This window comes from Candoia aspera, chromosome 4, assembly GCF_035149785.1.
Source record: "Candoia aspera isolate rCanAsp1 chromosome 4, rCanAsp1.hap2, whole genome shotgun sequence".
Lineage (NCBI taxonomy): Eukaryota > Metazoa > Chordata > Lepidosauria > Squamata > Boidae > Candoia > Candoia aspera.
Genome location: NC_086156.1, coordinates 78,307,401 through 78,323,774, shown reverse-complemented (window position 1 = coordinate 78,323,774; position 16,374 = coordinate 78,307,401). Strand labels below are relative to the sequence as shown.

Here is a 16,374-nt window from a genome sequence, read left to right as displayed (position 1 = left end):
GCAACCACACAGGTCTCAGTTTCACTGCAGTATTACCTGCTCCAACTGCTGTATTTCTGCTCCATGTTGTTTCCCTCCTCCCCTCCCCGTTTCACAAAGGAACCAGTGTGTCAGGACAGGTGTGTGTGCTCAAAGTTTTAGCTGCAGCTTAAGTAAATGATCACCTAGCATTTACATTGTCTTGCTTTTGAGCAGAAGGCCACCTACTGTGAATCACAACTTTTGTTCTAAAACAAGGGGGGGGGGACACATTATCAGACAAGGAGAGGGGAGGAAAATATTTCTAAGCAAATATTTGGAAAAGAAACAGCCCATTTCTTTCTGACTGACCAATGACGAGAATGTGTGTGCTGGCAAAGTGTTTGGGGCTGGTCGGTTCCAGACGGCTCACATATCAGCAGGTTGGACGGACAACTCCCACAGCAGTACAGAATAAAAGAGAAAGGGAGAGGGGAGAAGTGCTCATGTTGTTGTCTCCAGAGCACAAAGTGTGTCACTTGGTTGTCAAGAGCTGGTCTGAGACATCTCTTCACCATGACCTCTTACAGCTATAGGCAATCTTCCTCCACCATGGGTGGTGGAAACTTTGGTGGTTTTTTGTCCTGCAGAGCTCCAAGCATCCACGGGGGATCTGGTGGCCATGGCATCTCTGTCTCTTCTGCTAGATTTGTCTCTTCTGGGTTGGGAGGGGGCATGAGTGGTGGCTATGGTGGTGGAGGATTTAACTATGGTAGTGGCTCCTATGGTGGAGGCTTTGGAAGTGGGGCTGGAAGTGGCTTTGGTGGGAACCTAAATGTCAATGATGGCCTCCTTTCGGGAAATGAAAAGATGACTATGCAGAACTTGAATGACCGCTTGGCAAACTACCTGGACAAGGTGCGTGCTCTGGAGGACGCAAACACTGAACTAGAGGTTAAAATTCGAGAGTGGTACCAGAAGCAGGGACCGTGTCCGACCCGTGATTACAGCACATTTTACAAGACAATTGAAGACCTCCGAGACAAGGTAGGACTTCAGACTTGGGGAAATTGAATCCTGAGGGATCTGTTAATGTTTCGCCATCTTGTGAAAAGTCTTTTGATTGTACTATGTAGGTTCTAGCAATGACAGTTTCTGGACAGCCAGTGGCTGTCATCACACATTATGCTATGCTATGAAAAGATCTCTTTGTCATTGGATTAATGATAAATTTTGCTTTGTACATCATGGATTATGGCTTTATATGTTGTACAAACTCTGCCAGTTGTAGTTGATACAAAGAATGATGTTTAAAGAAACCATGACTTAGCACAAAGTGTAAACCTAGTCTTTTCTATGTTTGACAACTTTCTCACATTTCTGATGCTCCTAAAATGGGCAGGGGGCTGTGGCCCTGGGAGAGAACTAAATTGCAGCTTCCAGCAGACCCCACCACTGGCCATGCTGGCTGAGAGTTATAGTCAGCAACTAACAGCCACAGATTCCCCATACCTGTCCTATTGGTTCAACCCTTAACTTCAACTTCTGAGCCTTTTTCTGTGAGATAGGCAATCTTTTGAACATTCAGCTGCTCTGCAAGTGTTTAAAAACACAGAAGTATTATTACAGACAAAAAGGTAATTCTCATATGCCCAGTGGCAGTAATCTGACAAACTCAGATTCAAGTAATTCTCAGTTAGAACTGATCAGCTTGTTTTAATAAATCCCTAGCATTTACTGTTCCCATCTGTGAAGTGGGTGTAACAGCAAGTTACCTTGAATCATTAGACACTGTTGGCAAAAACTTTCTGTTCACTGTTCACTGGAAAGCATCAACATCAGCCAGGATAGAAATCAAGTTCCTGTACTTCATTTTTATTATATTTAAGAAGGGTCTAATAACTGTCTAATTTACCAGGTTGTAGACAAAAATGGCTGTATGTGCACAGCATATTTGTGGTATAGTTCATATTAAAGAAACTGTATAAAGGTAATGTGATTATGTATATAAGACAGGAATCAGAATCAGATTTTTATGGCACAGACAGTGGTTCACCAGCACCTGTGTCAATCACTGCCACATTTTTTAAGATGTTCCTTAACTACCACTGCATATTAGCACATTAATTTCCCTTCCTCATTATTGCTGCAGGTGAAATAATCATTGTGAATTCTTTAACTACTGTAATGTTTGTGTGCAGAGAACGTGATGGGACCTAAATGTACTCTTGAACAACCCTGTTGATGCTTGCATGTCACCTTGTATACATTGGGTTGGATCGAATCCAAGTCATGCTTAGAGTCCCCCTGAATCAATGGGGTATAAATTAGTCATAATTAACATCATTCCCATTAATTTCACTGGGTCTATTTTAAGATTGTTTAGATTTGGAGCCCATGCATTTTAGTTTGTCTATTCCTGGTATTTGTCTCCAGCCATGGACCAATTCGTATTCTGCTCCTTGGGCATCATTTTATACCAGAATTGTGCTCTTTTATCAACTCAAGGCCACACCAACTTTTAAGCATATGATATGACATCTCCCAATAACAACTTGACCAATAGATTACCAAAATTTTCATCTTTCCACACCCTAGGTAGTTCCCTCCCCCACACATACACACAGTGCTAACTTGTTCCTAGTACTAGAAAGTTATTTATCTGTCTCCAGGAAATAGGAATGCCATACATTTTGCTTTACAGGGGATAGCATCCTATTTGAAATGACAGGATCACCCTCTTCTTGAAGGTATCCCGTTTGAAAGATCGTCCAAGGACAATCCTTTATTTGAAGGGTACTGCTAATACAAGTCCACTTTGAACATTAAAAGAAAGGTCTATGAAGAGAAAAAAGAGGCCTTGAATCTGTCTACTCATGGTGATCATATAGACAACAGGAAGCAGGGGCATCCACAGGGGGAGAGTCAAAAAAGTCAAGATGATTGTTTCAATTGCATGGCTGTGGATGACCTCTTGATTTCTTTTGACTCTTCCTTTAGGCAGGAAGTGCACAAGTCACCTGGTCTCAGTCTTCTCCATTTTCGCAAGATATCTCCTATGTCTGTTTAAGTTATGCAAATTATTACTGAATGTGTATCTGTACCTGTACAATGCGTTTGCCTTTTTTTTTCTATTTTGCAATGATGCATAAAGCCCCCATCCTGGAAGACAGAGTACAAACATTCTCCTTTGCAACCTTTGAGATGAAGATCTCTGAAGCTGCTCCCTTCCCTTGTTGTCTTAATATTTCCAAAGGCCTCCTATGTATCTTTAACTGGAATCTGAGTACAGGCCTCCCATTCAACAGTCAATTTAATTTCCAAAGCACAGCTTCATCTTCGTTGCGGTAACTTCTATTTGTTAAAGAGGAAAAAGAAGACAAGAAACCAATAATTATTAAGTAAACTATTTTTTTCTTTGTACATACAATCAAAGTTTATTTTGTGACAGCAGAGTCACTAGAACACCAGTTTGGAAAGGAAACACACGCACACACATATACACCCTAAAAGTTCAGAGAGTATAAGAAAACAAACAGTCATTATAAAGAAATTGGTACCAGCCTAGCAGTTCATGACTATCATCTTCCAACTTGGCTGTTTTAAAGAAATTGACAGGTTGAAGCCAAGCCACAAAAAAAGTTACCATGTGACATGCAGAGCCAGGCCAAAACTTACCTGTTACAGGTAGGGTTGGATAGAATCTGGTCCAACATGGGTGGCAGAATCTCAAATGTGAATGTTTTTCAAAAGCTGACATTGATTATGATACAGTAGTTAAGGTGCTGGACTAGGACCAGAGATACAGATCCTAGATGACCTTGGGTCAGTCACTCTCAGCAAAATCTATCTTATAGGGTTTTTGTGGCAATAAAATGGAGATTCCCATGTAAACTGCCTTGAGCTCCTGGGGAAAAAGGTGCGATTAGAAATATAACAAATATATTTTTAAAAAAGCGTATCTGATGGAGCACTATGGCTTCATCAGATGATATGGCTGGATGATATTCTTAATCCTATACCTGCTGCTACTTGATTAACCACATGAGATGGGTTTGCCTCTTTAAAATCTAGCCAGCAACTTCAAAGTGGCAGCTTTTTTATCACTCTTTCTTCTTTTAATGTTACGATCTTTGTTATCTTGGATTTACATTGTAGCTTTTTAAAAAGTCTCTTTGCAAGGAGCAAGTGATAAACATGTCTTCATGCCATCAAACAGCCTGTGAGGCTCTGATGAGAGCTTACAGTGAATTTCTCAGGTGATCAATTTGTTATCTGCATAGTCCAGTCAAACCAGTAAATAGCACTTGTTTGATCTGTAGAACTGATAGAGCTCATATTAGTCTAATGGATAGTGTAGTCATGAGTCCCATGATTGTATTATGGCAAAAACAGCCATATTTAGTCATAAAATACACCCTTACAAATAATGGGATTTAAATGAACTTTAGTCCCATTGATTCCAAAGGGCCTACTCTCAGTACTGAATCTAATCTAGTATGGGCCAATGTTCTTTCAGGTGAACAGTTGAATCACCTTTCCTAAGATACAACAAGGATGCCCAGTGGGTCAATTTAGAAAAGAAATCAGTTCACTCCAAGAAGCCTGAAGATGATGCCTAAGCTAAACCACACACACACCCCTATTGACTGTGTGTGCATGGAACTCAAAATAGTTTTAAAAAATGATGTGCTGTGACCAAAAGCAATTCACTTCAACTGTGTGTTACTTCTTGTCTTGCAGATCATGGATGCAACCGTTGAAAATAACACAATCATCCTGCAGATTGACAATGCCAGGTTGGCTGCTGATGACTTTAAAACCAAGTAAGTAAATCTTTCATGGGCAGGGAAAGGGCAGAAAATGTATATATAACCATTTGCAAGTTATGAAAGGAAGTAGGAATCTAAAAGGAACCTATCCATGGGTGATCTCTTGCATAGCACTGTTACTTGTTAAAAAGGAAGTGGTCACATAAATAGCATAATGCCAGTCTTCTGAATCCAGGTATCTTTATTCCCTCCATATCAACCAGCCTAACACTATAAACATTTTTACATTAGGAAATGGGTCAATAAAATTAAACAGAATCAGTGACTTTTTTTAAACAATGCCTAAGAAAATTGGGATATTTCTTTCTTTAACCAGGTTTGAGACTGAACAAGCCCTGCGCATGAGTGTGGAAGCTGATATTAATGGCCTACGCCGAGTCTTAGATGAGCTGACCTTATCTAGAACCGATCTGGAGCTTCAGATTGAAAGCCTGAAAGAAGAACTGGCCTATCTTAAGAAGAACCAAGAGGAGGTAAAGACCCAAGCATTCACTGGGCTAGAATCTCACTTTGTCGTGTCAAAGTACAACCATTTATAAACAATGGGATTGAACTTGGATGTTACTAACTTAAATTCTATTAATGTTAATGGGTCTTCTTTAGGTATGACTAAAAAGCATTATGCAGTCTCTGTTCTGCGTGGAAAAGCACTAAGGGCTGAATCTTCAGTACAGTACTGTCAATAAGACAACATGAATTTGAAGTCAGCAGAAAGTCTCTGCCACCATCTTCCATCTGGTCTAATGGTAGAGTGGTCCCTACAGGATTCAATCAAATGTTCAAAATCAAATCATTCTACAGGTTTATGTACACAAAATGGCTTACAGAACATAATGGCTTCAATTTCTTAGCTGTTAAAGAGATAGGAGAAATCCCTTCTTCTGCCGGATGAATTTGATTATACCATACTTACATTTAAGCAATTCAGTGATTAAGCTGTAGATTCACTGGGGTTGATTTATTTCTTAGAAATTCATTCTCAAGGGGTAACCAGACTCATGCTTTCTAATGCCTTGAAAAGTGACATGAGGAAACTGCAGTCCTCTAGATGTTCTTGCACTCTGGTTCCAGTCAGGCCCAGCCATCAAAGCTGATAGTCAGAGGTGATGGGAGTTCTAATCCAAGACCAGAGTATGCCTTTTGGATTTGTCTTATTAGGGTTGCCGCTCATATGTGGCTATGGAGATATAAATGGTGAGAGGAGGTGTTAAGCTTTTCCTTCTCTTTCTCTTATTTGGGTCATTAATACACTTGGTAGGAGACATGATGATCTTTAATTTTGCTGTGTTTTTGTCCCTGTATTCCTGCTACTTAAAGGTAAGGAAAAGAATGAAAAGTGCATTTGGAGCTTTCTCTGTCAATACCTCTCTGTCACCATCTTCTATGTCAGCTAGAACTTCATAGCCTCTCTCAAACAAGGGAGGAAATAATTAGAGGAAGCTTGGATGTCAACTAAATACAGTGCCAGCACTATCCACAAAGCATGGAGAGAGAGCAAAGCAGCTTTTGAGGACAGGGAAGGTCCAGTGAGAAAGAAGAATAATTTTTCAGAGGCCCTTCAAACTGACCTGAGTTCTTTGGATGTTTTTGATTAAAAACAAACAAACAAACTCAGATCGTGTCTGAGTTAATCCTAGCTGGCCTGTGGATAGCTCACTTATTTCTACAAATGAGGGGAAAGTTAAATGCAGTTGACTGCTGCTATGTAAAAAGGTCCCCAATTAATGCTTGGACTTTTTCTCATTTTAAAGGAACTGGGTGCTCTCTCCGGGCAACTGAGTGGCCAAGTGAGTGTTGAAGTTGACTCTGCCCCAGGCATTGACCTCACCAAGATCCTGGCAGACATGAGAGACCAGTATGAACTGCTGGCTGACAAGAACCGGAGGGATGCCGAGGCATGGTTTACAAGCAAGGTGAGATGGAAAAGTGGGGAGAGAATGAAATGGGACAGGGGAGGCATTCAAGAAAACAATTCAGGAAGAGACAACTGGGCTGGTATGGTTCCCCAAATCATGATCTGACTTACAAATGTCATCTCCCCTTTAAAAATATACAGACTGAAGAACTGAGTAAAGAGGTCGCCATCAATACTGAACAGCTTCAGACCAGCAAGACAGAGATTACAGACTTGAGACGGACTCTCCAGGGCCTGGAGATAGAGCTGCAGTCTCAGCTCAGCATGGTACATGGATCAGTGGGGGTGGATGAATTCCAGTGTCTGAATCCTGAAAGAAGTAACTTGATTTGATCTCTTGAGCAATGCATGTATATGTGTACGTATGCATGCATGCGTGGACTGCACATGGATATCAACCAAACGCTTTGAGGTTCAATTCCTGTCATCTCCAATAGAACTGAAGAGGCATTACTAGTCAAATATTTAATTCATCATTCTGTTAAGCCATTATTTGTTTAAGCATGGCTTACTGAATAAAACACAATAGGTTGGATCCATAACACACTAAACTGTAAATATGGTATACAAATGACATGAACTGGAATCAACACACTATACAATAAACAAGGTAACTGCATTAAGGCTGAAAGCATGTGTGAACCCAGCCAGTATTGGCAGTATTGGACAAGAAAAATGGTACTTTATAAAGCAGCTGCCTATGTTTCTATACCAATGCTAGGCAGCCCACCTACATCAGAGCCCAGAGGATAGTATCTATAGCCTGCATGATACTTATGGCTTGGGGCTGTCAATGACATAGAAAACTTGTGGAAAAACAGCTAGTAACTGTGGAGTATGGAATAGCTGGTAAATATTCCTCTATTGGACTTTTACTGCTTAGTACAGTTAGCCAAATATAACCATTACCATTTTACACCTAAATTCTCTTCCCTAAGCTTATCTTGCCACAGTTTTCAAAGCTATGTTTGACATTACTTTCAAACTGATGCCACAGATTTTTTTCAGACAGCGTTGAACTTCCCTTCTCACCAATGCCTTCTCCTTCTCAGAAAGCTGCCCTGGAAGGCACCTTGGCAGACACAGAAGCTCGCTATGGCACCCAGTTGTGCCAGATCCAAGGCCTGATCAGCAACATAGAAGCCCAGCTGGTTGAGGTCCGAGCCGACATGGAACGGCAGAACAGTGACTATAAGATGTTGATGGGCATCAAGACCCGTCTGGAGCAAGAGATTGAGACTTATCGCCAGCTCTTGGACGGCCAGGACTTCAAGTAAGTTGCTATTAAATGCAAATGATTTTACTATTGGTGGCTTTAAGCATCTTGATTTTATACTTGTTTTATCATGTCTGTCTGTCTGTATATCACATATTGTATGTTGTTCTGCATCTGTGTAGTTAGTTGCCTTGAGCAAGCTGCTGAATGGTAGATTATAAATTGAATAAATAAACAAATGAAGGTCTAATGTCCAAAGACAACATCTCTGACAGCCAGATCCAAAGCAACAGGGATTTTTTTAAAAATTCTATTTCCTGGTGATATCTGGATGATCTTACTAGGAGAAACCATACTAGTGTTAAGTAACTATAAACTGACTCTTGCATATGACTAAGCTCAAGGCCATATTTTGTGCTGTAAATCTGAGAAACTGGTTTTCGTGTAAAATAGGGTGGGGAACTGGCTCTAGTTCAGTTGTTGCTGAACTATATCCCTCAGCTTTCCTCACTAGGTCACTTACTGGGTAGAACTACTGGGAGCTATAATTCAGTCACAGTTGGAGATCAACAGATTCTTCATCCAATGTAAAACAAGGTTCTAAATTTGAGATAAACCAGTGTATAGTAGAATATGGCAGAATTCCCAGTGTCTGTCCTTCCTTGCTTCCTTCCTTCCTTCCTTCCTTCCTTCCTTCCTTCCTTCCTTTCTTTCTTTCTTTCTTTCTTTCTTTCTTTCTTTCTTTCTTTCTTTCTTTCTTTCTTTCTTTCTTTCTTTCTTTCTTTTCTTTTGGCTTTCTTGCTGAGTTAGCTGTAGTTTACAAAACCCTTTCTTATTTCAGAGAAGCAAAAACAGAATATAAATAATGCAAGAAGTTGTCCCATATAGCTAGGGCTACCAGATGTAGACTGCAACAATACAGACTACCAGCAGATGGCAGCAAAGAGCTAGAGTTGCTGCTATCTAGTGGTCATTCTGATTTTTGCAAACCAGACCTGATAGGCCTACATGCAGCTATTTTAAAGAATATTCGTCTCTTTCCACTGGGCTTTCTATTGTGATCAAATATTTTAATCATGCTTACCCCAGAGTTAAGAGAGACAGCAGTTTGTCCCAGGCCAACTAGCATAGTTTCTTAAACAAGGCATTGATCTGGTATATATCTCATCCAAACCTACTGTTTTATCCATTTCATCACATTGTCCCAATAGTTCAAACATTGATTACAGACCTTTCCTTTTGTGTAGGACCCCCAACTGCACAAAGATTTCTCTCCAAATTATATTGCAATAGTTACTTTATCTAAGCAGCTACAGAACACTGCATTTTGAACCAAATATTGATGCAGTTGGATGATGTAGACATTGTTTGTCTCTTTCCCTGCTGGATGTTTTTTCATAATACCTTCCAAATGGAAAAGATACAGATACCTGTATCTTTCTCCCTTGGATAAAAAAAAATGAATGATTCCTCTTCTACCAGTCCTTTGTTTGGAAAAAATTATGCTGGCATAAAGTGTGCTGGCCAATTGCTGATCCCTATTTTTCCAAAATAATGAGGCTGGCAAATGGTGCTGTCCTTATTATATATTGCAAACCAAATTAAGGAAAGGGACTGGTAGATTCCTCTGGCTTTGTTTTTCTTCCCACAAAGCATCAGCAAGCATGGGAAAACAATGACCAAGCACTCTCCCTAATATGGGATGGAGCAGGATAGGGTCAGTTTAGAACAATGCTTATCAAACTTGGCAACTTGAAGATGTGTGGACTTCAACTCCCAGAATTCCCTAGCCAGCCATTCTAGCTGGGGAATTCTGGGAGCTGAGGTCCACACATCTTCAAGTTGCCAAGTTTGAGGAACACTGCTTTGGAAAGATTCACGGAATACTGGGTTTAACACCATTCAAGTTGCTCAACCTACAGGTTGCAGGCAATGGTGGGGGGATTAATTGTACGGGAGGAATACGTCCTGATTCTCCTCACAACCTTTTCTTTGTGCCTGCTTCCTGTCAGCCAGGCTAATTCTGAACAGGGTTGTTTTTCAAAAATAAAAAAAATCCTTACCCTTTAAGCTATTCTTAAACTTTACTACTTAAACTGACAATGATGACATGTTCTCTTCAACTTGCTTTTGAAAAACAGTCCCAGTCAGCTGGGTTACTGTTGTTTGTTTACTTGTTCATTGTGATTTTGAGTGTAAGTATTCTTTCTTTTTCCCCCCCTACAGCTTTGCAGGTATTGCCTCAGGAATGCATGGTAAGGTTTTGTTATTTAGAGGGAGGGAAAGTGATAGAAAGCAATCTTTAATACAGTTTGCCAAATATGGGCTGGAAGGTATGTGATGGAGAACCATTTTCCTAAAGCTAATCAAATCCAGATCTGGCCTGTGCTAAGGTGGAATATGTGAATTTGCCTACAGACAACCTTGAGTTCCATGATACAAGAAAAGCAGGAGTAATGAATTATATTACAAAATATACTACTTGACATCTCCTGCTCCCTAAAATCCTGATGCTGTAAATATTTTGAGTCTGGATTTTCATGGGAATGTGAGAGTCTTATGGAAGACCTTTCCTGAACTACTCTAGTTGTTATTTGTCAATGTCTCCATTGCTCTTGACTTACTCCTACTCCACCTTCATTCCTTTCTTGCCATCCCCTGAGTTCTTTTTCCCTGCCCCATACGTTGACAATGCCTAAGATACTATATACATCCTTCAAACAGAGGCTAGGGCATCACTTACATTAGGAATGAGCAATCTGAGGTCCTCTAGGTATTTTGGACTTCACTATCAATTTAAGCCAGATGGTTAATGTCAAGGGACTGTGGGAGTTGTAGTCTACAACTCTGAGAAGGTACCAAGATACTTATCATTTCCTATACTGCTACTGTCATTTCAACTTTCAAAGGAATGACAGCCAAAGTTAAAAGGAGATTATCTAGAACAGTGTTTTTCAAACTTGCAAGATCTGTGGACTTCAACTCCCAGAATTCCCAGCCAGCATTTTCCAGATAGATTGGATCACAGGGCCAGTTCCAATGCAATTTCCCTCTTTTGGATTGGATGGCAACAATCATAGATTATGCAATAAAAGAACAAGTTCCATTAAGAGTCCATGCAGTTGGTCAGAGCCAGAGATGAGTGACAGGTAACTTGCAATCTCCTAGCTAGAGTGGCATGGAGGCAGACCTATTTACAGAAAAGCCAGGAAGTATCACAAGAAGGAAGTTGCATGTTCACTGATCATTCCAGGAAGTGCTTCAGAACAGAAGCAGCTTCTGAGAGATGCCCTAGTACATCTTTTTCTTTCCTTAAAGTACAATTGCTTTCTTAACATATAATTTGGACCTAACAATTCTTCATTTCTTCTTTGTTTTGTTATAGACAAAGTGGTTACTGGTAAGAAGCCCTGAAGAACACCCTCCATTCAATACACAAATTAAATCATCACCAGACTTCGATGGGTAGCTGCCATCACCAAGAGATGGAAATTTAGTATTTCACTCAGCAGTAGTTCCTTGAGCACATATACTGGGTGGCTGGAAGTCATATAACAATTTGACTTAGTTGTTCTTGCTTTTACTTTTCTTTGTGGGGTTTCTGCTGTCTAATAAAGTTTCTTTTGGGTCTTGCAAATTCTAAATGGAGGCTTGTTTCTAACAATTAACCTGGCTATTAAATACTGCAAACACTGATGGGCACTTAAAGAAGCTGTCAAGCAGATAAAATTTTCACTACTAGAAATATATGTGGTATATCAGAAATTTAGCACCTGTTTAAAACTTTTTAAAGTAGTACACAGTCCAGGGGGTGGGATGCAGTTGTTTCAATGAACTGAAGACACTCCTATATGACCAGGGATTTTCCAGCCAGACTGGATCCAAAGCACTGCACAATCCTAATGTGTTATTGATATATATAATCTAGAGTAGCTGGATGGGTTCTTACATGCACCATGTAGTACCTCAGCTTTCCCAACCCAATCTCATCCAGGTATTGTATTATGATCCCCATCATCATTCCTGGCCAGCATGATCCATGTTATTAGAGACAAGCATTTTGAGCAGAAAACAGTCTATATTCCTATAACTGACATATACACACAAATGCACATTGGATAGTTCACCTCTGTGCAAATAATTTCTAGGAAAAAAAAACAATGTTTGGTATTCATCTATTGAACCAGCTCACAGCTAGAAAGAGAATTCAATGGCAGACACTGTTAGCCCTGCAAGGTAGTCCCAATAAGAAGCACAACCAGGAATACTAGCTCTAACTTTATTGTAAGATTACATTAACAGAATCTTGCAAGACTGAAAATATTTCTCCCCTCCTTTCTTTTTCACTCTCTGGAAAACTAGGGAGGGTCCCTTTTGAAACGTTCCCCATGCCATCCCGCCTTCTGTTGTCTGAGACATCTTTTACATGCCAGTTGTCCAGTCTGCAGCTCTCTCTCCTGTCTCCCAAGGCCATTCCCACATACCATTGCAAACACACAAAGTATTCAAGAGGAGAGTATAGTACACCTCACCACCACACCTGCCAAGCAAGGCCCAAGGAAAGTTGGTGGCAGGCTCAATTCATGATGGTGCAGACTAGGGCCTGGATTAGCCTCTGCAACCGATTGGGATTATTACATCATGCTCGATCTGGACGCTATCCATCTCTATAATTGGCACAGCATTGTCAGCATTATCACCATTTGCACTGTAAAGTGCTAGAGATTATTCTTATGTAAAGTGGGACTTTCTCTGCATGTTAATCTGCAAGCACTGGCTGCAGTGGAAGATACTGTCCTACTCTTGGTATTGATGAAGAAGTAAAGTACCAGCCCAGACAGCTTGTGGACATGGCATGGAGTGGTGTGGGCACTGACGTGTTCTTTGTCCCAGCCAGCAAACTATCTTAAGGAAAAAAATGCATTTACCAGCATCAGTGAAAGATTTAAGATATATCTACACCTAATCTGTAGCTGTGTAATGGTATTTGTAGTTTAGGCAAAATTACCTAAATTCTATCAGATGCTATTCCAAACTTCCTTTTTTGAATCTCTTACTGGGAAACTCATCCTAAAATGCTCAACAGGCTGTTCCATGATGGAACATGATGAAGCCGCTATATATAATTTTTGTTGTTGCATTTCTAAGCAACTGCACTATTTTAACTTAATTTAATGTCCCCCTAATTATAAAACGTCATGTTTATCTTAACCTCAAGAAAGTACTGTGAGTACAGCAGGATACATAAATGACTGTGGTATATGTACTTCTTCCTCATATGTAATGTTTTCACACAGTTAATAACTATTGGGTGGGTCAGCTGGAAGGTTACTTGCTGTTCTAGTGAGTGCATGTGAGTGTTGTGGTACATCATAAGTCATGGAAATAGGAAATTTTGAAATTGTTTCCATGCTTTGAATAGGGAGTGTTCAGGAATGTAGTTTCAAGGTTAATTATATAGTTTGGGGTATATGGGAAGATACAGAACATTGCTACCTCACTTTCTGTGTGTTAGAGTTAAATCCCAAGTGCTTATGGCTGCTTCGTGCACCCAAATGGGCGTGCCTGCGGGGTGGGTCCAAAAAAGTCAAGATGGCAGCATCAACCACACAGTTGAGGACACTGTGTTGACTTGACACCAACCTACCGCCCAACTCCTGCATGTGCTCATGGATGCAACAGTGTTCAACAGCCTTTGATCTGTGTAGCCTGCTTTGTAGCAGTAGTGCTACTCTGAACAGTTTTGCAATAAGCAAAGGTGGTGGTGCTGGTGGGGTTTGTTTGCTGCTTTTTGATTTTGCTTACCCTCCAAAGTAGAAGTTAGTGGAGAGAAAAAGGAGGAAACAGGAAGAAGGTTATCTGGGTGAGGCAGAGTGTCAAGAATATGCATGTAGCTCGAACTGAAAGGGAAGAAAGTAAGAAGTGGAGGGGGAAGGGGGAATAAGCAGGAGGCTGGGCATAAATGCTCCACCAAATTTGTGGGCAGGGAAACTGAATCCCAATCTTTCCAGGGGAAGGATAAATGCTGCAGTAATTTCTCACAGGCAGGACTCCTCCTTAGTCATGACCGTAGCAACAGAACTGAAAAAGCCCAGTGAGAGGGTTCCCCCTTACTGCCTTTCTTTGGAACTCAATGGGAGCCTCTGAAACCAGGAGACTGCAAACCGCTGGAGAGAAAAGTGGATAACCAGAGACCTCCATACCACCTCTTGGCTGCTCAGTAACAAAGTGAAAGTAAGAACACCACTCTGTAAAAACGTCTCTCAAACATTCTTCTTTATTAAGAACTTCAAAAGGAAACTCTCTGCTATCAAACCTAAGGAAAATTGATAGAGAAAAATGCCAGAGAGGTTCTAGCAAAAATGGCCGGGAGAAATTCAAAGTGTCCAGCTAAAACTACATGAAATGAGATTGACCAGAGAGTGAACAGAATGGAAATAAGACAGCGTCTGGAAGTTTGTGCTAATGTTGGGGATATAAACTGGCATTCCAGCTATGAAGGCAAGAAGAGAGTTGCCAGCTTGAAAAAAGCAGGAAGCCTAGATAAGACTAAACCTTATGTTTGAAAAGGACCTTATAAGTTACATTGCTACACTTGCTGAAGAATCTGTCAGAGAATCTAAAGAGATTCAGCCTGTACTGTAGTTTTTCAGTCAAGTGGGTCATGACATGAGCTTTTGTTCAGCAAATGGAGAAGTTGGTTTTGACATACCAATACCCTGGAGATCTGGGCAATATTGAAAACAATTCAACACATGGCCAGATTCCTTATCCTTAGTTCTCTGCTGAAACCACTTCTTTGGAAGACGTGTGTATTTTTCCAGGGCAAATTAATTTAGACTTACACTGAACTATTTTTAAGACCAGTTCAACATGTCTACATGTACTCTCTAAAACCAACATATGTTAAGCTCCACATGCAAGAAATGATCTTGCAACTTCCATCCTGAGTGTTTATCCCAATTTCAACACACCACAGAATAATTCAAGCCACTTTCTAAATATTTTTTCAAGATCTGGTGAATTCAGTCAGAAGCTGAGCTATTCTTGGGACAATTTCTTTGATGTAAACTGACTGCAGAAAATGAGAATGATTTGCCAAAGAAGGGTCATTAGGTTTAGCCCATTGTTTAATTTATTACTGCGAAAGATGCAGTGAATATGATTAAACAAAAGGATGGATAAAAACATGAAAGCAGTTGGGGAGTGTACTTTAAAAATAGAAGGAATATTTGGATGAACTGCCCAGACATGACTGATGGAGTACTTGGGATTGGGAGCGGTGAGACTGTAATAGATAAGGAATGCAAAAACAGAGATAAGGCTTTCTCTTGAACAATATTGTTTTATTTTGGGTTGGCAATGGAATTGGGGTTATATGCACATATAACAGAGACAGAAAATCAAACTCATCAAGGGATTTTGACTCACTGATATAAAATGGTTGACTTACTTCTCAATGAACAGTTACCAACTTGCAAGGTTTCTGGACCAGCATGAGCTTAAGCTACAGTAAGTGCTTGTTGGAACATTTCTTTCAGGTATATCAAAATGGACTATTTTAGGGTTTCCAGAAATATATTTTCCTTTAAATTTTGTTCTAGAAAGATGCATAGTATGGACTGCTTCTCTTAATTGTCTCAAACAAAGCCACATGATCTTTTGTTGTTGATGACATGCTGGGAGAACTGCCTGCTCACTGCTAGGTTTGAAGCTAGATTCAATTGCCAGAGCAACACAGAACATTGCCCCCAGATCTTTCCTGGTCCCTCACCTATCCCAATAAGGGGCAAACCTCTTTTACCTTAATGCCATGGCACTAAAGAACTGGCCAGTTTTTGTTCTATGGATTTTTTGGAACAATACAATAATGTACATACTCAAGAAAGTATCATTACTGTGCATATACCAATATTACAAACTGGGAAAAAAATCCTTCAGAGAGAGTAGATTCTCACCCTGTGGACTTTCCCTAAAACCTCTATAAGAAAGCTCTGAAAGTTTAACCTGAATATTAGGTAAACTGAGTTGAAAATTTGTGAATAGAGATGAATATGAAATTGGGTTTGTCAGAATTGTTATGTGACCATAATAGTTCAGACTTCCTGAATGTATCCAGAAGAACCCTGGATGCCTGTGCACATCTCCACCCATACTTTTCAGAACACTATGTCAGATATATATTGCAAATGTATACACATGGGAACATACCAAAAGAAGGAGAGGCATATATTAGAACCAAGAATAGATAAAAATGCATTCTCCTATGTAAACATTGCTTTCAAAAACTGTGCATACTAGGAAAAGAGCTTACATGTTCTTCTTCAATGCACCTTTAAAAAAGAACAGGAATGTGTGCATGAATAATATTACAGTTTGTCCCCTTGAACTCTTAAACATAATAACCAACAAGAGCTGTGGCTGATAGGTGAGAAATCAGGCAAAATTGACAG

At 40.1% G+C, this 16,374-nt stretch overlaps 1 protein-coding gene across 1 annotated transcript in view; it reads left to right on the top strand.

The window, feature by feature from the left end:
* Positions 1-416: 416 nt before the first annotated feature.
* LOC134496326 (keratin, type I cytoskeletal 9-like) overlaps positions 417-16,374 on the top strand; it is a 32,480-nt gene continuing 16,522 nt past the window's right edge. The window contains exons 1-7 of the mRNA XM_063302059.1: positions 417-1,005; positions 4,702-4,784; positions 5,107-5,263; positions 6,542-6,703; positions 6,847-6,972; positions 7,758-7,978; positions 10,148-10,259. Coding sequence (XP_063158129.1) covers positions 535-1,005; positions 4,702-4,784; positions 5,107-5,263; positions 6,542-6,703; positions 6,847-6,972; positions 7,758-7,978; positions 10,148-10,259 — 1,332 coding nt within the window. The 5' untranslated portion in view covers positions 417-534. The remainder of the gene's footprint in view (positions 1,006-4,701; positions 4,785-5,106; positions 5,264-6,541; positions 6,704-6,846; positions 6,973-7,757; positions 7,979-10,147; positions 10,260-16,374) is intronic.